The sequence below is a fragment of the Equus asinus genome, chromosome 25, assembly GCF_041296235.1.
Source record: "Equus asinus isolate D_3611 breed Donkey chromosome 25, EquAss-T2T_v2, whole genome shotgun sequence".
In the NCBI taxonomy this organism is placed as follows: domain Eukaryota; kingdom Metazoa; phylum Chordata; class Mammalia; order Perissodactyla; family Equidae; genus Equus; species Equus asinus.
Window position 1 is genome coordinate 56,595,493 of NC_091814.1, and position 20,862 is coordinate 56,616,354.

General features: G+C 37.8%; 1 protein-coding gene across 5 annotated transcripts in view; it reads right to left on the reverse strand.

Moving 5' to 3' along the window:
• Nucleotides 1-1,210: 1,210 nt before the first annotated feature.
• MDM4 (MDM4 regulator of p53) overlaps nt 1,211-20,862 on the reverse strand; it is a 37,283-nt gene continuing 17,631 nt past the window's right edge. For 2 of the 5 annotated variants that reach the window (XM_044758745.2, XM_044758748.2), the window contains exons 3-11: nt 20,365-20,439; nt 17,700-17,833; nt 16,451-16,506; nt 12,551-12,618; nt 11,718-11,835; nt 9,003-9,163; nt 7,088-7,237; nt 5,555-5,635; nt 1,211-3,292 (exon numbers count right to left, since the gene is read on the reverse strand). In XM_044758745.2, coding sequence (XP_044614680.1) covers nt 2,720-3,292; nt 5,555-5,635; nt 7,088-7,237; nt 9,003-9,163; nt 11,718-11,835; nt 12,551-12,618; nt 16,451-16,506; nt 17,700-17,833; nt 20,365-20,439 — 1,416 coding nt within the window. In that variant the 3' untranslated portion in view covers nt 1,211-2,719. The remainder of the gene's footprint in view (nt 3,293-5,554; nt 5,636-7,087; nt 7,238-9,002; nt 9,164-11,717; nt 11,836-12,550; nt 12,619-16,450; nt 16,507-17,699; nt 17,834-20,364; nt 20,440-20,862) is intronic. The other 3 variants (XM_070498151.1, XR_011498352.1, XR_011498351.1) reach the window with 3 other exon arrangements.

Below are 20,862 nucleotides of genomic sequence, written 5' to 3' on the forward strand. Positions count from 1 at the left end.
TAGTGGCAGTGAGTAAAACACATCCGTACCGCAGCGGCATTGAAAAAAGAGCAAAAGTGAAAAGAGACGGAGAAGATGGTTTAAAGTTTCCTGCAGGTAAAGATGAGATTCAGCTCAAAGGTGCAGCTTTTTTCTAAGCAAAGTACTTAGTGCTAATGAAAAACCCAGGGGAGCAAAGGGGAAAAAGAGGAAAGCTCAGTAGCATGAGAGGACTCTGTGCTAGGCAAGGATATGCCAAAATTAGCATTAAATATTATAAACACAAATAAAATTTAAAAATTTTTTCTTAATTTTCTAAAAAAACCCGCACCTTTACATAAGAGGAATCATAAGGTACAAGCGCAGATGTCCAACTCTCCCTGCCCCCACCCCTTAAGTTATCGCTTGCAAAAAGCATCTGACAGGCAAAAATAAAACAAAATTGAGGGCTATCAAGCTGTTATGAAGAGTGTAGCACTAAGGGGAAATACGGAGGAAAGTAATTTAACTCTCTGAAGTTTCAGAGCATTTACCACAGTCTAACAAAACACTGAACTCAAAAGACTGGTTCTCCTTACTGAGGGAAAGGAGCCCTTGTCCGTGATGCCGGAGAGAACCAGAGATACGAGCTTTATTTCCCAAGAAGGAACAACGCTGCAGAAAATGGTTCAAGTTCCTCGCCCCTGTTACCTGCCCTCCTAGTGGCAGAAATAAGTTATCCGATTATATAAGAAGGCCTGACACTTGCTGGGCCTCTTCTCTTGGGGGAGAAAGAAAGAGTCAAAGTTAACTGTTCTCTCTAAAGTCCTATTCTGGCTCCAAGACATACACTGCAATATTTTAAGGTTATGAGTTGTCCAAGATTCAAGAAGCACCAGCATTTAAATACTTACAAGTAATGAGAAGGAAGCAAGTACAGTTTAAAGACTGACTGACAAGAGACTGGGACTCTAGTACTAGCTCTATCACTAGCTGTGACTTAGGGGCCACTTTACCTCACGTGCAAAATAAAAGGGGTTGACTATATGAGTGCAGTCTAGTTTTAAAATTCTCTAACAAATCTTTCCCTCTAGAAATTAAATACGAAGCTAAGTAAAGGGATCTTGTTCTACTTTCTGTACCTGAAAAAACCCTTCCTTCTAGGGCAGGGATTCCAAAAGTGTGGTCAGCGTCTAGAAATTCGTTAAAATGAAAATCCCTGGCCAGACCTTGGGGATCAAAGTCTGTGTGTGTTGGGGGGCGGGGGAAGGTGTGAGTTAGGAGTTTTAACAAGCAATCCAGGAAACTATTATGATCTTTAAATTTGATAATTCTAGGGCCTTGGTCTTCAAAATGACACAGGATATCAATTTAAAGATCTTTAATTTCCATACGTAATGTCCTAAGATTTATGTGCTCAGATGAGCCCTCTTCAGATCGACCATTTCTGTATTTCCTTTTCATAACAGCCATACTCCCTATTTTCAAAAGGCTGCCTCTCACCCATCTAGAATCTTTCTATGAGGCACTGCCTCAGAGTGTAAAAAATCTCTAGAGGCATCAAATGAAAGGATAAAACCCCCAGAGGACTCTCAAGAGTGAGGACAGAGTAAAGCAAAGAGCGCTTTGGTTAAAAATTCTGTGCCTTATCTTTCTTTCTTAGAACTGCAATTCACAAGGCTGTGCCAGAGACATATGTTAATACATTTATTTGAATCAAAAATAAATTCAAATATTTTCTGACTGAAAGTAAAGTCTAATTTGGCTGATTAATTTTATAATAAGAATAGGCTTTGCCAATTTATGCCAGGACTTTTGTCTATAAATTTAATCAGCTAAATCTACAGCTCCCAGGCTTTGATAAAAATATCTTTAAAGCACATATAGAATATACTGGATAGTATATCCTAAGTACTTAAATTTGTTTAAAAAATCTAGATGCTAAATTAAACCTGTGCAAAAGGAAAAGTAATCTAGGGTGAGAGCCATGAAACAGTGGAGGGCACAGGAAAAATTGTGCAGTAACAGAGACGCTCTGTAGCTTATTTTGGGTGGTTATTTAGATGTCTACAACCCAGCAGAAAGGAACACTTGACTGTTTACTAATATACCTCAATTTTTTACATGTGCAAAAGATTACATATACTTTCTCAAAATTCTTTTAGGGATATGTTCACAAAAATGTTTGATGTAATTTTTCTAGGCATACGTGGAAGAAATCTCATTTTTTAAGACTTCTCTTTTAGCTTCTCTGAATCATGCAGCCTGATCGCAACATCAAGTGATCTACATACTATGTAGCTTGACTAATCAAATTAAGGTTTTTCATTGGTAGCTTTTATATTTTTCTAATAGCAACCTTGCATTTTGATGCCTAAGAACATTCCCTAATAGAAAAGAAGAGTAGGGAATAAAATTAACTAAAGAAATGATTACTCTTTAAGTAACCTGGTAAATCGATGAATCAATTTTTGTTTGTACTGGTAGCTTCTCCCTCCTAGGATCCTCATCTTTGACGGAGAATGAAGTGATTAACATATCTTTTCATATTGTTAATGGAGCCCCCAAACTGATAACCTAGTTCTAAAGAACTCCTTCTCAAATTCCATGTAGGTTTAGAAGCAAATATGTCCTGGAACACAGATGTTTAGATGAATAAATCAACAGAAGCAACGGGTCGCACTCAGTAGAGATGGTCAATACTGACGTTTTGAGATATCGTCTGGCCTCATTAATATTTATCTACAATTCATTGATTCAGCTATGCTATAAAAACCTTGATAACCAACTGAATCTCTTTCTTGCAAATAGGGCACGAAGCCCCAGCCTTCTTTAATCTTCTGGCACAGTGAAAACAAGTAACAAGATGACCTGTCCTCCCATGAATAATGTTCCCATCTCGTGGTCTTTTCTCACATAGGCTACATGGCTTCAGGAGATTCTGGCAATCCTCCATGTTTTCTGTATCTGTTCTCTGTTCAAAAAGGTTATCTGATTGTTCTCCCATGCTTGATATGGTCTCTTGGCTTTCAGAACTGTGAGCCAAATCCAAGAATTCCACTGAATTGCAGGGATCAAAAAGTTTGGGGTTTTCTTCCTTTATATATACATCTTTAGGTCTAACAACTGGAGCTGAAATGGTTCTTCGGCAATCAGGGACATCAATTCCTTCATTTTCCTTCTTTTCGGGTATGGCAGTGATATCAGATGTGGAAAGAGAATGGGTTAACTTAGAACAATCTGAATACCAATCCTTCCTCAAGGCCCAGCAACGAAAACAGTACCTCTTGCTTGGAGAGTTAAATTTCTTGCACTCAGTACACTGCCACTCATCCTACAAAGACAAATGCAGCCAATTAATACTCAGTGGTGACATTATGCTGAGAAAAAGGGAGGGTAGGCCTAATTCTCATCATCGCACTAAAGTAGTGAGAGTCCAGACATTCTACAGCAGTGGTCTAACCCAGAATGTGAACAAATTCTACAGCTATGTGTAAGAAACTCTTGAGAAGTTTTACACTGATAGTGACACAACTGCCATTTCAAGCCAAAATTTGATATAGCTCTCTTTAAGAAAATTAATTATTTTGGCTTTCTATTTACTCTAAGTAAAATTTACATTGTTTGTTTTTCCCCACTGCCCTCTTTTTAGACCATTTCTCTTTGTAAAACTTACTCTTATATTGAGCAAGAGGCTAAAGAACAAAGAAGAGAGAACACTCTGTCATTCTTTGCTACTAATCAACAAATGTTATAGAATTTAGCAAAAAGGAAGCTAAAATTAAAATGAGATTTGAAAACTACTATATTTACTTATGCTCTCTCGCTGCTCTCAGGATCACAGGTAGCTAACTGTATGCCTAAATCATAGCCTCTGAAAAATGAATGTTCTTGTCCTTGAATGCCAAGTAATTTTTTTCCTACTTCTCCATATTCAAATTAGGAGATACTAGAGCTCAATGAATTTTAAATGCCTTGCTTAATTCAAAGGTGGCTACCCGGAACAAGTCAAGTGTATTTAATGTGGATAACTGCCTGGCTTTGAAAGATCAATGATGTGGCACAGGCCGACTTGACTACTTTCAAAACAAAGGCCAAGCACTTCAAGTTCAGAAGTCATAACTCAATTGCCTAGACCAAGAGGCAGGGACACAACTCTTTGTTAAACTGGGATGTTCTCCAGAAAGTCTCAAGACATTCTTGCCAGTTTAAGATCCTCAGATCTCATCTGAAATGCTACACATATACTCAAAGGAACTTCATAAAGATTTGGAATGAGTAACTGATGATGCATCACAGTCTAATTGGCATCACTTGTTCCTTTTTAGTAGTACCTAAAATAACTGGGCTTATTAAATTCAATGGCATCTTTGATTTCATGAAATACAGTCTATTTTCTTAATAGATTTTCTGGTCCAAAGTAGCCACAGAAGTCTGATTAAGATGCAAACACTTAACTCTGCTATTTGTATTAGAGTCAAGAACACTTAATGGACCAATATATTCCACTTGATAACTTAGCTATGCACAGACAGATAATTTGCAATGAATTACTGTAATGGTCAACAGCAGTGGGGTGGGAGTGGGGCGGGGGGGAGATCAACACCAGAGACAACCTAAAATTTTTCTATGCCCAAGCAGCAAAATGTAAAAGCCCCTCCTGCTCCTTCTCCCATCACCATTCTTCCCACAGTGAGTTAGCTGAGGGAAGCAGTAAAAGGAAAACTGGGAACTAACATGAAAATAGAAGCAAAGTATATATCTGAGTCTAGATCTGAGTTGTCAATTGGTGACAAATCCATAGCTATTACCCAACAGCTTAATAGTAAATCTTCATTTATTAGCCATGTTAATATAACCTGTGTGGAAATTAAGCCATTTTTCCATTTGTTTCTTTTAAGAAAGCACTGAAAATATTTTTGTACTTGACAAAGAATTTTAGATAGTTTATATGTCTGTCTTCGGGATTACAGAGAGGTTTTCATGGGAAAAGTAGTGCAGGACTACTCTGAATAGCTCCATGTATCCACTGCCTCATATCCAGAGAGTTTTGATAGCAGGGAGAAAGGAACACAGAGAGGCATTTACATCATCCCTTTTCAAAGCAGGGAGAAAAGAAGATCAACTCATCCCCTTCTCTTCTCAAATTCCAATAAAAAACCTCTAACAAGATAGAAAGAGGGGGTGGCCCGGTGGCCAAGTGGTTAAGTTCACACACACTGCTTCAGCAGCCCAGGGTTTCGCAGGTTTGGATCCTGGGGGTGGACCTAGCACCGCTCATCAGGCCATGCTGAGGCGGCGTCCCACACGGCACAACCAGAGGGACCTACAACTAGAATATACAACTGTGTACCGGGGGACTTTGGGGAAAAGGGGAACAAGAAAAAAACCAGAAGATTGGCAACAGATGTTAGCTCAGGTGCCAATCTTTAAAAAAAAAAAAAAGATAAAGAAACCCACATCTCTTAACACCTAGGAAAGGTAGAAAGAAATGAGGAGAAAATGGCATTCTTCAACACAAGTGAACTGCTGGAATATTAACATCTGAAGACATAGGTGGTAGAAAACAGCTCTTTAGTTTACTGGAGAGTCATACCTCAGAGGTAACTTCTACATCAGTGTCATCACTTAAGGACTTCGAGTCCTCCAGGTCATCATTTTTCCCCACTTCAATCACCTGTGAAGGCAAAGATATCTCATGAGTAAGGTTTACCTATTTTAGATGAAGTTATTACCCGAGAATGAAAAGACAGAAGAGCTTCAATTTAAAACTCACATTCTGCCTCCATCATTAGCACTTAAAAAGAAGATAGCTTAAATATGAGAGCAAAACATGATTTTGGCCACACCTAGCCAGGATTTTAGCAGAAGGGAGAGGATGCCCAAATTTATGACTTTGAAGAAAATAATCAATATCGAAGTAGAAAAGCTAAAAATTACTCAAAGTGGAAATTTTTTTCTTGGGAATCTAGGTAGGCATTCACAAGAATAAATAAGGATTACGTGAGAAAATGAAAGTGAAAAGCTCTGTATAAAATAAGGAACTGAGATGTGAAAAATGAAAACAAAGTATTATAAAATTTTACTTTTCATATTCAAGAGTAAAACTACTTATATGATACTCTGGCTGTCATATAAAAACATGCCCTTGGACCAGGAAACAAAAAGTCGGAACTATCTTCCAAATTTTAAAATTTAGAATTTAAAATTCTAAAAATTAAAATACCCTAGATTTGTAATCTAGTAAATGGAATAAAACTAATTATGATACAATTATGAACCTCTGTGTAGAAATTCTCTCACATAAGTTCAAGTATTTTAAGTCCCATGTCTCTCTACAGAAGTTTCCAAATGTCACCTCTGTCTTCATTTTAGCTGCTTACATTCCCTTCTAATGCTACCCAGATAATTAGTCTAACAGAACCCAAGCACCTACCATAAACATATCAGGATAACCTTCAGAAACCCAAATTACTAAGAAAATCCCTTAAATTAAAGAGGTGACCCAGTTTCGGTCTGTTTTTGCTACATTCATTCATGGATGCTTCTGAGAGTCTTCTTCATTTGGGGCACTGGATCGGCTTCCCAGTTTCTCCTGAGAGTTGAGCATGTGCTTGTATGCTGCCTCATCTTGGTGCACTCACACCATGCGTACTCAGAGTTCTAACTCCCTTCTTTCCCCCTATTTAAACTCTAAAATACATAGGAAGAATTCATCTGTCTATTTCTATTTAGATATAAAATGGTTATGGAAGCTTTTGAGATGTCCAAGAAATAAGGATTTTTTTCCTACAGGCTGTTGTGGCCATTTAGAACTTTGCCTTGTTAGCAAACCAAGGTCTCCAGAAGAAAAAACTCCCCAATGGGAGACTACATGAGCAGAAAGAGTAGCAATTGCTTCTAACGAAGTAGGAGCTTTACCCATAAAGTCCTATCCTATTTTTCAGGTAGCCTTGATTAACTTAATGTAAATCTTAAAATTAGATACAGGAAAATAGTAAAAAAGTAAAAAGGGGGGATTACACGAGCCATTTGTTGTACAAAGAGGTATAGGTCAGGTCATCAGATTTGAAAAGATTATACTAGGTACACATAAATACAATCAATGTGAAATTTTTCCACAACATACCTTTTTGTCTCGCACTTTCCCTACTTCTTCACTTGTTTGTTCGGTATCGGCAGCTTCAACTTTTATTCCAACACCAAACTGCTCTGACACTGACTCATTCAAAAACCACAAGTCATCTGTGGTGTCTGAAACAACAGCAGTACCTATATCCTAACAGAACAATACAAACGTGAGTTTCTGTAGTCAGAGGCTTATCAGAGATGTTAAACCAACATAAATGAACCCAAAACTCAATGTCCTCACCTACCTCTAAAGAACACCTACCCTTTCTTCAACAGACATCTATTCATTCAACAGATATCTACTTGCCACCTAGTATGTATAAGCTAAAGGATGGATAAGGGCGGCTGGCAAGGAATTTTCTATTTTAATAGCAAATCAGGTACGACACCTGAGAAATAATACTGAAGAGCTTAAAAGGTAAAGACTCATAGTTGCTCAACTAAATAGAACCCATTCCCTACATTCCTTTCCACAGGTGGCATTTTAAGGAGCAGTCTATTAACTGTTACATATTCTTTCCTTTAACGGTCAATGATGTTAACTGAAGAAATACAGTCATGCACCACATAACAATGTTTTGGTCAACGATGGACTGCGTATGGGACAGAGATCCCATAAGAGTAGTACCATACAGCCTAGGTGTGCAGTAGGTTATACCACCTAAGTTTGATTAAGTACACTCTATCACGTGTAAATGAAATTGCCTAAAGACACATTTCTCAGAATGTACCCCCGTCGTTAAGTAACGCACAACTGTACTGATGGTAACTCAAATCTTTTGTCCTCCTTCTGAATTCTTAAACAACTTTAAACTTACTTTCTGCATTCATTTACGGAGATTTTATGACATGCTTTTCTATAATATTCATAAGAGACAACTTATTATTTTGCCACCATTATATGTCCATTCACTTACTGAACAAACATTCACGGTATGCCTAATATGTGTAAGATACTGTTCTAGGTTTTAGGCAATAGAGTGGTGAATAACACAAAAGCCTGGATTTACATTTGAGGAGTAAACAGACAAGAGACACATAAACAAAATACAATAACAGTTTTACAAAGTGAGAAGTACAATGGAGAACATAAAATAAGATAAAGGAACAGAATGATGATGGCTTGAATTAAGGTAGGACAGTGGAAGCAGTAAAAAGTGGTTAGTCAGGTTTCGGATATGACTGGATAAAGAGATGATAACCTGAATGTGGCATATGACAGAGAAAGAAGCAAACGGTATCTCATGATATTTGGCTGGAATAACTGGGTAGAAGGCAGACTTCTGAGAAAGGAAAGGCCAGAAAGAAGTGTTTGGTTAAAAAAAAAGAAAAACAGGGGCTGGCCCCGTGGCCGAGTGGTTAAGTTCGTGCGCTCCACTGCAGGCGGCCCAGTGTTTCGTCGGTTTGAATCCTGGGCGCGGACATGGCACTGCTCGTCAGACCACGCTGAGGCAGCGTCCCACATGCCACAACTAGAGGAACCCACAACGAAGAATACACAACTATGTACCGGGGGGCTTTGGGGAGAAAACGGAAAAAATAAAATCTTAAAAAAAAAAGAAAAACATATATATATATATATATATATCGAGAGAGAGAGAGAGAGAGATAAAGATATAAGATATATATATATATAATATATCTCTCTCTCTCAAGAGTTCTGTTTTGAACATGAAAAACATCAAATCATCTAAGTGGAGGTGTTGAATAGGCAGCTGGATATGGAAGCTGGGCATTTAGGAGAAAGGTCAGGACTGAAGACATGGATTTGGGCACTATATGCATACAGATGGTACTTAAAGTCACAGAACAGAATGAGGATTCTTAAAGAATCTAATGTGTGGTCAAGAGTAACCAAGAATGTTACTCTTTCCAAAAAAAAAGAAAAGCTCCCCTTTAAATGTGAAATTTACCTGATTTGTCTGTAAATCAGTTGAGCCATTACTTCTAGGGGTATAGTTGTTTCTTAAGTTTCCTAAAAACCACCAAGGCAGGCCGGCCACATCCCACTCCTCAAACCCAAGGTCCAGCCTAGACGTCTCATCTGGAGTTAAATTTTCTATCAAGTCTTCATCTGCGAAGTCAAATGAAAAGGATGACAACTATGGACACAACACTTAAGAATCAAGACTCTACAATACGTACAATCTCTTTATAAAACAGGTAAAAAGAAATCTTAATCCGAGTCAAGAACAAATCAGAAATCAAATATCTGTGTCAGCTGCAGAGCCCAATCTCCTCCCCTGTTTAGGCTTCATTAGCAAATAATGACACTAGAGATAAATCATCATTTATCAAGAAACTTAAACTCTGGGCCGGCCTGGTAGCACAGCGGTTAAGTTCGCACGTTGCGATTCTCGGTGGCCCAGGGTTCACCAGTTCGGATCCTGGGTATAGACATGGCACTGCTTGGCAAGCATGCTGTGGTAGGCATCCCACATGTAAAGTAGAGGAAGACGGGCATGGATGTTAGCTCAGGGCCAGTCTTCCTCAGCAAAAAGAGAAGGATTGTCAGAAGAGAAGAAAAAGAACACTGTAAGCCAAAGATTGGATTATTGTTCTTATTACCATAAAAGAGTGAAACTCATTAAAAAAGAAAAAGAAAAAAAAAGGAGGATTGACGGTAGTTACCTCAGGGCAAATCTTCCTCAAAAAACACAAAGAAAGAAATTTAAACTCTGAAAGCATCCAAACAATGACACTGTTCTAAAAGGATTTCTAGTCATTTTATTGGCATTTACTGGCAATTTAAACATTCCTATCACTGTAGTAACTAAAGAATGACTTGGTCCTTGACAAAGGCTTAGATCCGCTGGACTGCAAATGGTGATGGCATACTGACCCAACCCTTGAGATAGAAGCAAGGCAGTAGTACATCATGGCCGTAACTGCCACAATGGGCAATCACTAGGTTGTCAAGGCAGTCAGTCTCACTGGTATCGCATATTCTGGGACATACCTCAATAATTTATATGTTTTGATAGGTGACAACCATTATAAAACACTGAACTCCAGGTTGTCCAAATAAATATATACCTATGTCCTTTCTGGATCAATGGGCTCGTTCGGAGTTATCTAAAATCTAGAAATACTGCAAACCCAAAACATATTAAGGGCCCACATACTCCAAGTAAAAGATCTTGTATTCTTCATCTAAATGACATTCAAGACAGTTAAAACATAAGTCTGTTGCTACCACATGAAATTATTTTCTTCTTTCCCATAGTCCAATCTTTTTCGTTGTGCTTTACTCTTTTCCTACTTTCTCATTCTCCGCTACCTCTTCCCAATTCCCTAGACATGCCAATGACAACCCCGGGTGTTTAAATATGCTGAGGGACATATGGTTAAAAAAATTTCTGCAATAGATGGATCCCTGCCAGAACAAAAGGTCACCATATTTACTTATAAATTATGTTGAGTCTGCCTATTAAAAGGCTTATCTGTACCCAGGGAAACTTCAACTACCTTTGCATTTACTCATTGCTGAAATCACTAGAAACCAAGTTCCTGAGATAGTACCACATTAAAGTTATCTGCACATTCTGTCCTTTCCACCTATATACCTACTAAGCTATTTATTCTCGAAATTTACATCACAAACTACATATACTCTCTTGAATTGGCTGTTCTTATATTTTAAACAGTCTTCTGAATAGAAAATAAGCAAGAAACAAAATTGCACATCTAACACCATACAGACCGGAATAAGCTCCAAGGTAACTAGGTAGGCCAAAATTCAGTTTATATTTAAATGTAATTTGAAGAAAACAATCCAGCATGATAAAGTGACTTAATTTTAATTTAAACATTTAAAGCAACTTCAGCGGAATAACTTTCTGGGATGTTGCTAGAGGTCTAAACTGCCATTGCTCCAAGTGTGAGCCAGGTACCTAGACTAGAAACTATCATGCCATAAAATACTTTTGAGGAATTTACATTTTATACATCTTTGCAGAAAAAATTTTACGAGTTATTTTATAAAGTTTGAGGGAAACTTCCAAAATATCAATTAAGTCACTTAACCTGCCCATACCATATCTAGTATGGATGACAAAGATCTCATGGCTACCATCCAAGGGCAAAGGAACTACCAGGCTTCTTATGCCTCATTCTTTGCTCTGAGATACCAAGTACATTTTATCATCTTTGCAAACTTTAAAAATCTACGAAAATTAGGCTTTGCCTCAAGCAAACAAATCAAAATAAAAATTCTAAAACTTTATAATATAGACAGGGGTACCAAGATTTAAAAAAGGCCAAAGCAGCTGAATTACCAGGTGGCAAACTGATAAGAGTGTAGTTGTCTTCTATTAGCATGCTAGCTAAAGGGAGAGTCTTGCTCCATACCAGTAGCCCAGGGTCGCTAAAAGAACACCGTCATCTTCTTCAAAGTTAACAATGATGACTAGGGTGAAAAAAAGGTTTTCAGAAAAGAATAAGAAATAAGAATGACATATGCCCCTCCTACTTCACAAGTGAAGAGACAGCAATATTATTTTTTGAGTTCTCTACATAATGGTCTTAATTACAGCTAGTGCTTAATATGGATAGATGCATTTCTAGACATCAACAAAAAAAAAAAAAAGAAAGAAAGAAAAAGCTACATAGTCTAATGCAAAACTTACCTTCTCTAGAATTTTTGCATTTATGCTGTGAGGTAGACAGTGTAGGAATATTCCCTTCTTCAATTCTTTTCCTGGAATTGGAACTTTCCTCTGCACTTTGCTGAAAAAAAAGGGAAAGCTGTCTATCAGTGCAGTAGAAATGACTGAGACCAGGGGATGTAGCAGTTCCACTCTGGCTCACCAGTTAGTGTGCAACACAATGGGTTACGCACAAGAAAGAGAACTCTGGAGCTCACAACAGTCATCAAATAAAAGCAACATCTCTCTTCAACCCACTGTGAGCAGAGCTAGGAAAAATCCCAAACCTGGGGGAAAAAAAATCTCTGCACAAAAGGCCAAAATATACTGTTAAAAACAAGCTAACAATATAAAGCCTCTAGCCTACTACAAAATTAGGCATAACTCAGAACCATGTGACACCCTCACCGTATACCAAGATGATCATCAAGTTTCCCCAGGTTTGGGGAAGCTTTAAGAAATGGCCTGACATGAACTTAACGGCAACAAGCCTGTTAAAATCTAATAAAGCAGTTTCCTCCAACACCTACGTATATACACCATCACACACACGGGCATACGCAAACCCCAAAGAAAATGCAACTGGAAGAACTGAAGATCAGAAGTGCTACATCCCAAGGAAAGATTCAGAGACTGGAACTCTGTTATGGGCAGAACAGAGAAGGTTCACTCTGTCCCTGGTCTGTGAACTCCCAAGAACCTTTCTTATTAAATTCTTACCACATTCAGAGAAAGGTCTTGGGAGTCCAAGATCCACAGGTACAGAGAAGGGGCCACTCTGTACAACAAAAGAAGTCACCAGGTGGTGATTTTACCTTCAGTTGGTCTTGACTTGGAATATCCATACTGTGATCCTGTGCGAGAGCGAGAGTCTGAGCGGCATCTGGATAGCAAGTAAAACAAAAGGAAAACCTTCCCTGGTAATAACCATTCTTTCCACACAAAAAGGACCTCAACAAACAACTCTGGAGACAGCTTTGGTCCCTAGAGATGTACTTCTGCACGTTAGCTGGCTACTGCTCTCATCCAAAAGGCAAGGATATAATCAAAACTGATAAAAATGGCAAAGACCAAGACAGTCTATATTCAAATTTGTTACCAAAATATAATCTAGGGGAAATGAAAAATGAGTAAAAAATGTTCTTCCACAGTAAATTTTCAAACTTTAATATAAAAAGTGATTCCCAGCAGGGAATAATGGAGAGTATTTTTATTATCTCCTCCTATAGGTGTTTATTCCCATATTTACCTAACTTGTAAACAACAAAAAAATGTTCAGCTTTTCAATTTAATTTTTATTTTCAAGTTAATACAGGGTTATGAGATCTGAAAATCTGGAATTTCCCCCCCTTATTTCATAAAACAATAGAAAATGTCAACGATGACTTCATGGTTTAAATGCCATCACCTGAATAGAGATTAGATTTTTTTAATCAACAAGTCTTCTTTTTCCCAGTTACTATAAACATTTCCTAAGAAGGAAGAGGAAGCAGATAAAGGTTTTCTCAATGGCCAAAAGAAAGAAGCAAAGAAAACAATAACCTAAGAGAAATTCTTAGTCTGAGAGAAATGGATTTCAAGAACATGGAAATTTTTCAAGCAGAACAGAAGATGAAAATCTAGCTACAGGAAAAGAACAAGCCGCAGAGAATTTAAGAAGCTGGATCATTCATTACATGAGGCTATATGTAACTAAGATGCCCCCAAGTCAGTCTACTGTAGATTGGGTTCATCAGTTACTAACAGGTCCAGAGATGAGACACAGAAAACATCATCCTCATCTAATGAAGACTGCCAGGGAAAGAATACAGATCCTACAACTGATCTGACAAGTCAATTGTTTTGCACAAAGTGAACATTTTCAAAACTGTAATTTTAAAGAGCATTATTTCTGGAAGCATTTTTACAGATAAATGGATATACTGAGAAGTTCAAGAGACAGCACTGTCTGACCACAGTGGTCTTGAAAGACCGACTAACATACATTGCAGATGAAGCATTTCTTAATAAAGCAATTCGATTACTGTCATTTATAGTTCTAAAGCCTTACTGCCTTACTTAGGTTAAAACAATTAGAAGCAAAAAGAAATTATCTGGGAAAACTACAATGGACAAAGGAATTTTAAAATCAATACAAAGTTTGTCATATATATTTCGTTTTACTAGTATGCACGTGGAAATTTGGAGAAATGATTTATAAAGAATCACCTTCACTTTAAATAATGGCATTTTCTTCAACCATCAAAATAAAAGGTTTAACTCATCTGCAAAGGTATAAATAGGTATACGGAGAGCACCTTTCTCAATTGTCCTTTCAAATAAAACACTTGCAACCTAATCTACAAAGATCAACAGAGATGGCAACCACAAGCACAATGCAAGTGCAAGTCTGAGCAGACCAACAATCAAAATTACTTTAGGGCAATTTCCTGGGTTTCGATCATTGTACTATGGTTCTGTAAGATGTTACTATTTGGGGAATCTGCGTAAAGAGTATACAGAACTCTTTAATACCTGTGCAATTTTTTCAAAAGTGAAATTATTCCAAAGTGACAATTAAAGAACAAACAAAATGCTTTAAAGATTTAATGTTCAGAGAAAAAAATGTGTTAAAAAAATTAACTGCAGCAAATTCTGTTACAAACAAGGGTTAAAGAGCTGGCAATGTGTGGCACAATGAAAAGAGCAAGGACTGGCCAGTCAGAAATATCTGCCCTGCCACTTACCAGTGGCATGCAATCTTGGACAAATCACTCATTCTATTAAAAAACCCTGTTTCTTCATCTCCAGACCTTCCTCACAGAGCCGTTGTGAGGATCAATTGAAATGTTTGTTATAGAAATGCTCATTTTAATATTTGACATGTAAAATTCTACAGAGGAAGTGCAAGAAAGAAAACGAGAGAAAGAAAAAGTGAGAATTACATCCACTTTAGACATTCAGAGAAGACACCAATCAGAAAACAAACTTTACTGAAAGAGTAGATCAGCAAATATAAAATCCTCTGTAGGGGCCAGCCCCGTGGCCGAGTGATTAAGTTTGCGCGCTCCGCTTCAGCGGCCCAGGATTTCGCCAGTTCGAATCCTGGGCGCGGACATGGCACTGCTCATCAAGCCATGTTGAGGCAGCGTCCCACATGCCACAACTAGAAGGACCAACAACTAAAAATACACAACTATGTACTGGGGGGCTTTGGGGAGAAAAAGGGAAATATAAAACCTTAAAAAAATAAATAAATATAAAAAAAAAATCCTCTGTATATCCCAAGCTTTAGTGACTGTCCCAGGAAAGCCATACTATTTCACAAGTGACTTAATTTCAATAAAGCACAGTATCATTTGCAAGGCCCTGCCTCTCAAACAGAAATTTACAGCTGAGTTAAGTGGGCAAATGGCTCAATGAAACAAACAGACTTCAAAATTCCATGTTAAGTTCAAAATCACATTTCAATACTAAAGCAAAGTCCTTGCTGTCACTTTAAAGTGTAAATTTTTATTAGGAATGCATTATTTCCAACCTATTTGTTTCAGTAAACTATTGAAAGATAGCTGAACTAAAGGGATTACAAACTTAGGTTTTCTTTAAAGGAGAATGTTACCTAAAATCTAATTTGAAGCTCACAAAAGGGCTTCATGTAGAAATGGAGAAAGAAAAAAGTTTCATTATTTGGAAATGAGTGAGAGAGAGGGTTACATTTCAGTTGTATCTGGTTTATTCACTTATGTCTAACACACCACACTTCAGACCCCAAATCACCCAGTTTCCTGCACATATCTAAAAAACTCAAAGGGCAGTATTTAAAAAGTATGGAATCAAGCAAAGGGTTAGACAAATTGGCATTCAAATAACAGAAAGCTAAAACCATTAGGTGAAAGGTTCTCCGGAGACCTTTAAAACAGATGGAGCAGAGTGACCCCACCTGAGCCCACAGAATCGGTCCCTGAAACAGGATGGGCAGACCTTACATGACTCTGATGTGATGCAAGAGGCACAAAGCACCACCTATGAACCCTTCCCGGCAAAAAATTTAAACTTGAATCTATTCAAGCACTATGAGTTTACCAAAAATAGAAGAGACAGAGAAACACATTAAACATCACAAGGATACAACCTACAATCTCTAGAATGTGGGAAATTCTACAGGACAAATGATCCGTTTCTTCAACAAATAAATGACATAAAAACAAAAGGAGGGTTAAGTTTTACAGATTAAACATACTTAAGAGACATATCAACCAAATGCAATGTGTGGACTTTGGATCCTGATTTGAACAAGTCAAATGTAAAAGATATTTCTGAGACAACTGGGGATAACTATATATAAACTGGCTATTGGACAGTATTATGGAGTTATTATTTATTATACTGTTATTAATTGTGTTGAGTGTAATAATGGCATTGTAGTTATGTTTGAAGGAAAAAAGTCCATTTTTGTTAGATTTTAAAAGTATGTCTAGATGAAGCAAATACGGCAAAATGTTAAGAATTACTAAGTCTAAGAGGTGGGCACTAATTATAGCAACTTCTCCAATATATTTTAAATTTTCACAATGAAAAGTTAAGCAACATAGTAATAACATTCTGTGTGACAGGTATCCCTCCCAAACATGCCAAGACAGAATTCCATTTCCATCTTGATCCTCCTTGTTTTCTCATCATTTTTCCCCTTGAACTCAAAGCTGTGATACAGACTGGAGAAATATGATGTTACATACCTGTAGAAGCAGTGGCTAAAGTGACAAGATTCTTTCTTAGCATATCATAGAGAGGGCTGTCAAAGATATAAAATAAAAAATTAATAACCCCACGATTCTCCATGAAAATGTTAAGTGTATTCCTGATATACTATCTCCCAACTTTCTCTGTAACATATGGAGAATTTTTTCCCCAGAATAGATTTTTTTAAAATTATTTAAACATGTTAATACCCAAGCCCTTGTGTTACTGTGCCCCGTTAAAAAACTAATTAACTTACATTGCAGTTCATTAGTTAACAGTAACCTAAGTGGGGAGGTCTTACCAAAGTAAGACAAAATGAGCTCAGAAGAAACAGTCATCACAAAGCCATAGAGAGAAAGAGAACACTGGCTTCTCAATTACTAATTGGTCTTTGATTGTGTAATAACCATATACCCCATGTAGCTGGAAAAAGTCACACAATAGGTCAGAGCAGCTCTACTGAGATTCTTTTTTTTTTCCTTCTTCTCCCCAAAGCCCCCCAGTACATAGTTGTATACTCCAGCTGTGAGTGCTTCTGGTTGTGCTATATGGGGTGCCGCCTTAGCGTGGCCTTACGGGAGGTGCCATGTCCGTGCCCAGGATCTGAACCAGCGAAACCCTGGGCCACCAAAGCAGAGCACGCAAACTTTACCATTCGGCCATGGGGCCAGCCCCTCTGCCGTGATTCTTATGAAGCTCTTCATGCACCTCAAAGTGCCCAGAAACTCTACATTCCTCTCATCAGCTCACTCTTCCTCTCTCTACAACAACTGTTTCACAAACCTAGCCACAGCAGGCTCCCTGCCAGCAGGCCCTTACAAGAGAGGTTCAATCTGCCAGAAGCTCTCCTTCAATCAGGCCCCTCTAACTGACTCTTTAATTATCCTTCAGCTCTCAGCTCAAATATCACATCCTCAAGGAACCTTTCCTTGACCCTGAACACCCTAAATCCCACCCCAAAACGCAGCTTCTTGTACCTCTTTTCTGTAACACTTACCATGTATAATTTTACCAGGTACTGGTGTGCTAATTTGACTAAGATGGGGAAGAGCACCTACTGCTCTTCAAGCTCCATACAGAGACTGTATTGCTCACTTCTACGTTCCCAGTGCCTCACGGGCCACCTGCCATACGTAGGCCCTTAAATATTTGTTGACTAATGGAATAAATAACCATGAATAATGTATGGAGATCAAGTGGTTAGGTACAGCACCCAAAATATAAAGAAACCCTCACTCTTTTTACCTTGGATCTTTTACGGAGAAGCTCTGACGTCCTAGTAGTTCTCCCAAAAGATCTCCACCACAGTATACCATATGCTGCTCCTGCTGGTCATAAAGCTGCTTCACCATTATGTACTGGCCTAGATAGTGCATGACCTGCACGGAGATAAAACACCGTGAGGAGATCTGTCCGGCTGCTGTCAAAAACCAGGAAACTAATTATGAGATAAGTTAGTTTGCTGGAGTAAGAGATAATATATTCATGAACACAACTGTCCGTGCTTGTGTAAGGGGTTCTACAACACAACAGTTGCCCCCAACTACTACGTTCATCCACTTATTATCACTCTGGACATTAACAGACTCTTACTTTTTAGAACAGAAGTATACTGGTCTGACAATGAGAAAAGGTGAACTTACCTACTATCCCCTTAAAAGTTCTCTCACCAGTCCAAATAAAGGTGTCTGTTCTATTACTAGAGGTAATAAACTTTAAATTTGCCTGGGTCATAAAGATATTTTCCAAGTCCAGAGCACATAACTACTATAGGCTTTTGATGTGTGTTCACTTAATGCTTTTTGACAAATGAAGTACAATGTTTAATAAGCCATCAGCATTATAAGTGCATAAAACATAGAATCTAAACATTTATCAAACAAAAATTTAGTCTACCTGGCTTCTTTTACAGAGTCCAAAAAATGGAAGGGAACACGGAGAAGTTCATGATTCACAACTTAAAAATTACCTAATTTTTTCCTAATGTTTTCTCCAGGTAGCAGATTTTTAAAAAATTACTTAAGTTTGCTTAATGACAATAAGAATTTTCTTGTCACAAATCATAAGCAGTTTAAAGCAACTATCTTTATCTTTAGGCTCCAACTTCTCAGGAATTATTAGATAGCTGCACAGAAGATTTTTTCCACACTGTTCCCATTATACTGCAGTAATGATGTTCCTAGGCTCCCACCCTTCTCAGGCAACATATCCCAGGATTAACAGAGCTCTCATATCTACTCAAATTTCTAGGGGAAAATAAGATGAGGAAGAGCATCTACTGGAAGAAAAAAAAGGAAGTTTTATATTTATGTCTGTCCAACTTTCTGAAAAAAATAAATCCACTCTAAGTATACAAAATAAGATCTTCTAAAATACTACTCTTGGGAACGGCCCTGTGGCTGAGTGATTAAGTTCACGTGCTCTGCTTCGGCAGCCCAGGGTTTCGCCTGTTCGAATCCTGGGAGTGGACATGGCACCGCTCATCAGGTCACGCTGAGGTGGCATCCCACATGCCACAACTAGAAGGACCCACAACTAAAAATACACAACTATGTACTGGGGGGCTTTGAGGAGAAAAAGGAAAAAAAAAATCTTAAAATACTACTCTTAATTTGTATATAATACTTCTATTCTCATACTATCGCAATACACATACTGAGAACCAATATTTAATAACACAAAATCAGAAAATTCCTCTTAATGTACTGGGTAGGGTCAAGATTCATAATAGAGAGTTTATCATGTAAACTCTGTCCAACTTTCTTCCCAGTAAAACATTCTCCCTGAACAATATGTACTTAATATCTTTTTTTTTTAAAGATTGGCACCTGAGCTAATACCTGTTGCCAATCTTTTTTTTTTCCTTCTTCTTCTTCTCCCCAAAGCCTAAAGTACATAGTTATATCTTCTAGCTGTAAGTCCTTCTGGCTCTGCAATGTGGGATGCTGCCTCAGCATGGCTTGATGAGCGGTGCCATGTCCATGCCCAGGATCCAAACCGGCAAAACTTTGGGCCGCCAAAGTGGAGCGTGCAAACTTAACCTCTCGGCCACGGGACCAGCCCCCTTAATTTCTTCTTGACCCAGGCAAACTCTGCCATGCTATTGAAGGAGAAAGCACAATTCATCATAACAACTTTACAGATGTAAAAATTCACACTTTAATAACAGTTTGGAAAAAAAGTCTTACTCATCAGAATTTTAGAGAGAAAGTCCAAAATGATGCACTTGATTTAAAATGATAAAGGAAATATGGGTATTCTAGAAAATCCAAACTGCCTCCAGACTTGTTTCCTTGTGAGGGATAACGGCTCAGGAGTGCAGCACTGCTGATAGGTGTTAAGCTTCTAAGAAAAGTCAAAAAAAGCTTGATATTTTGTTTCCTCTTCCTTTAGGAAGGGTTAGATCCTTACCCTACTAAATGCAAGCAGTTTGAAGAGATTAACATTTTAATATTGAGTCTTTTCTACTTAAAGAAATCAATTTGCTTTTGTTAAAAAAAAAAAACTTTAGAAGCTAAATAAGTTATTTAAATGCATTAAGTGTTTAAAACAACTCACAGGGCTCAGAAGAGTATCTGACACATTTATAATGAAAAACTACTGCATTTAATTCCTGCCTGGCAGCATATCCTGTAAATCACAGAGAATGTCATTTTTTTAATCTTGTACATGTTTTGCATTTTAACTGCGATCAATGAATTCATGGTTAATCTTATGTTAGGCTGACAACACACTTCAAAAGGAAAGGAAATATGAAGTTCAACCCAGCTCTTTAAAACAGAGCAAAAGGTGCCTCTCCAGTACCTTAGGAGTAGAACTTCCTTTCTTAGGCTTGACTTCAGAACTACACATTCACCAGCTTCTACTTCACAGCTGTTCTTAAAACTGAGAATTTTCTTTGTTGGCTTACCTCTTTAACAGTGAACATTTCACCTTGTGCACCTGCTGCCTGCAAAATCTTCAGAAGTGGCAGTTTTGGTCGTACCTGATACAAACATAAAGTAAACCTGCTATTTACATTTCAATTAGATTAGTTTCTGAAACCCTAGGGAACAAGAGAACCTCTTTAAACGTTTTTTTTTTTAACAAACCCTGGCAGAAACTTATCTAATAACAATCTTCCAATGCATAAAATAACTACAGATGATCAGACTACTACTTGTTAACCGTCCTGAAAAATCGCATTTTCATTGACACCTACTAGGATGGCTATAATAAAAGGAAAAAAGAAAATCAGTGTTGGTGAGGATATGGAGAAACCGGAACCCTTGGGCACTGCTGACAGGAATACAAAACGGTGCAGCTGCTGTGGAAAACAGTTTGGCAGTTCCTCAAAAAGTTAAACATAGAATTACCACGTGACCCAGTAGTTCACTCCTAGGTATAAGTCCAAAAGAACTGAAAGTAG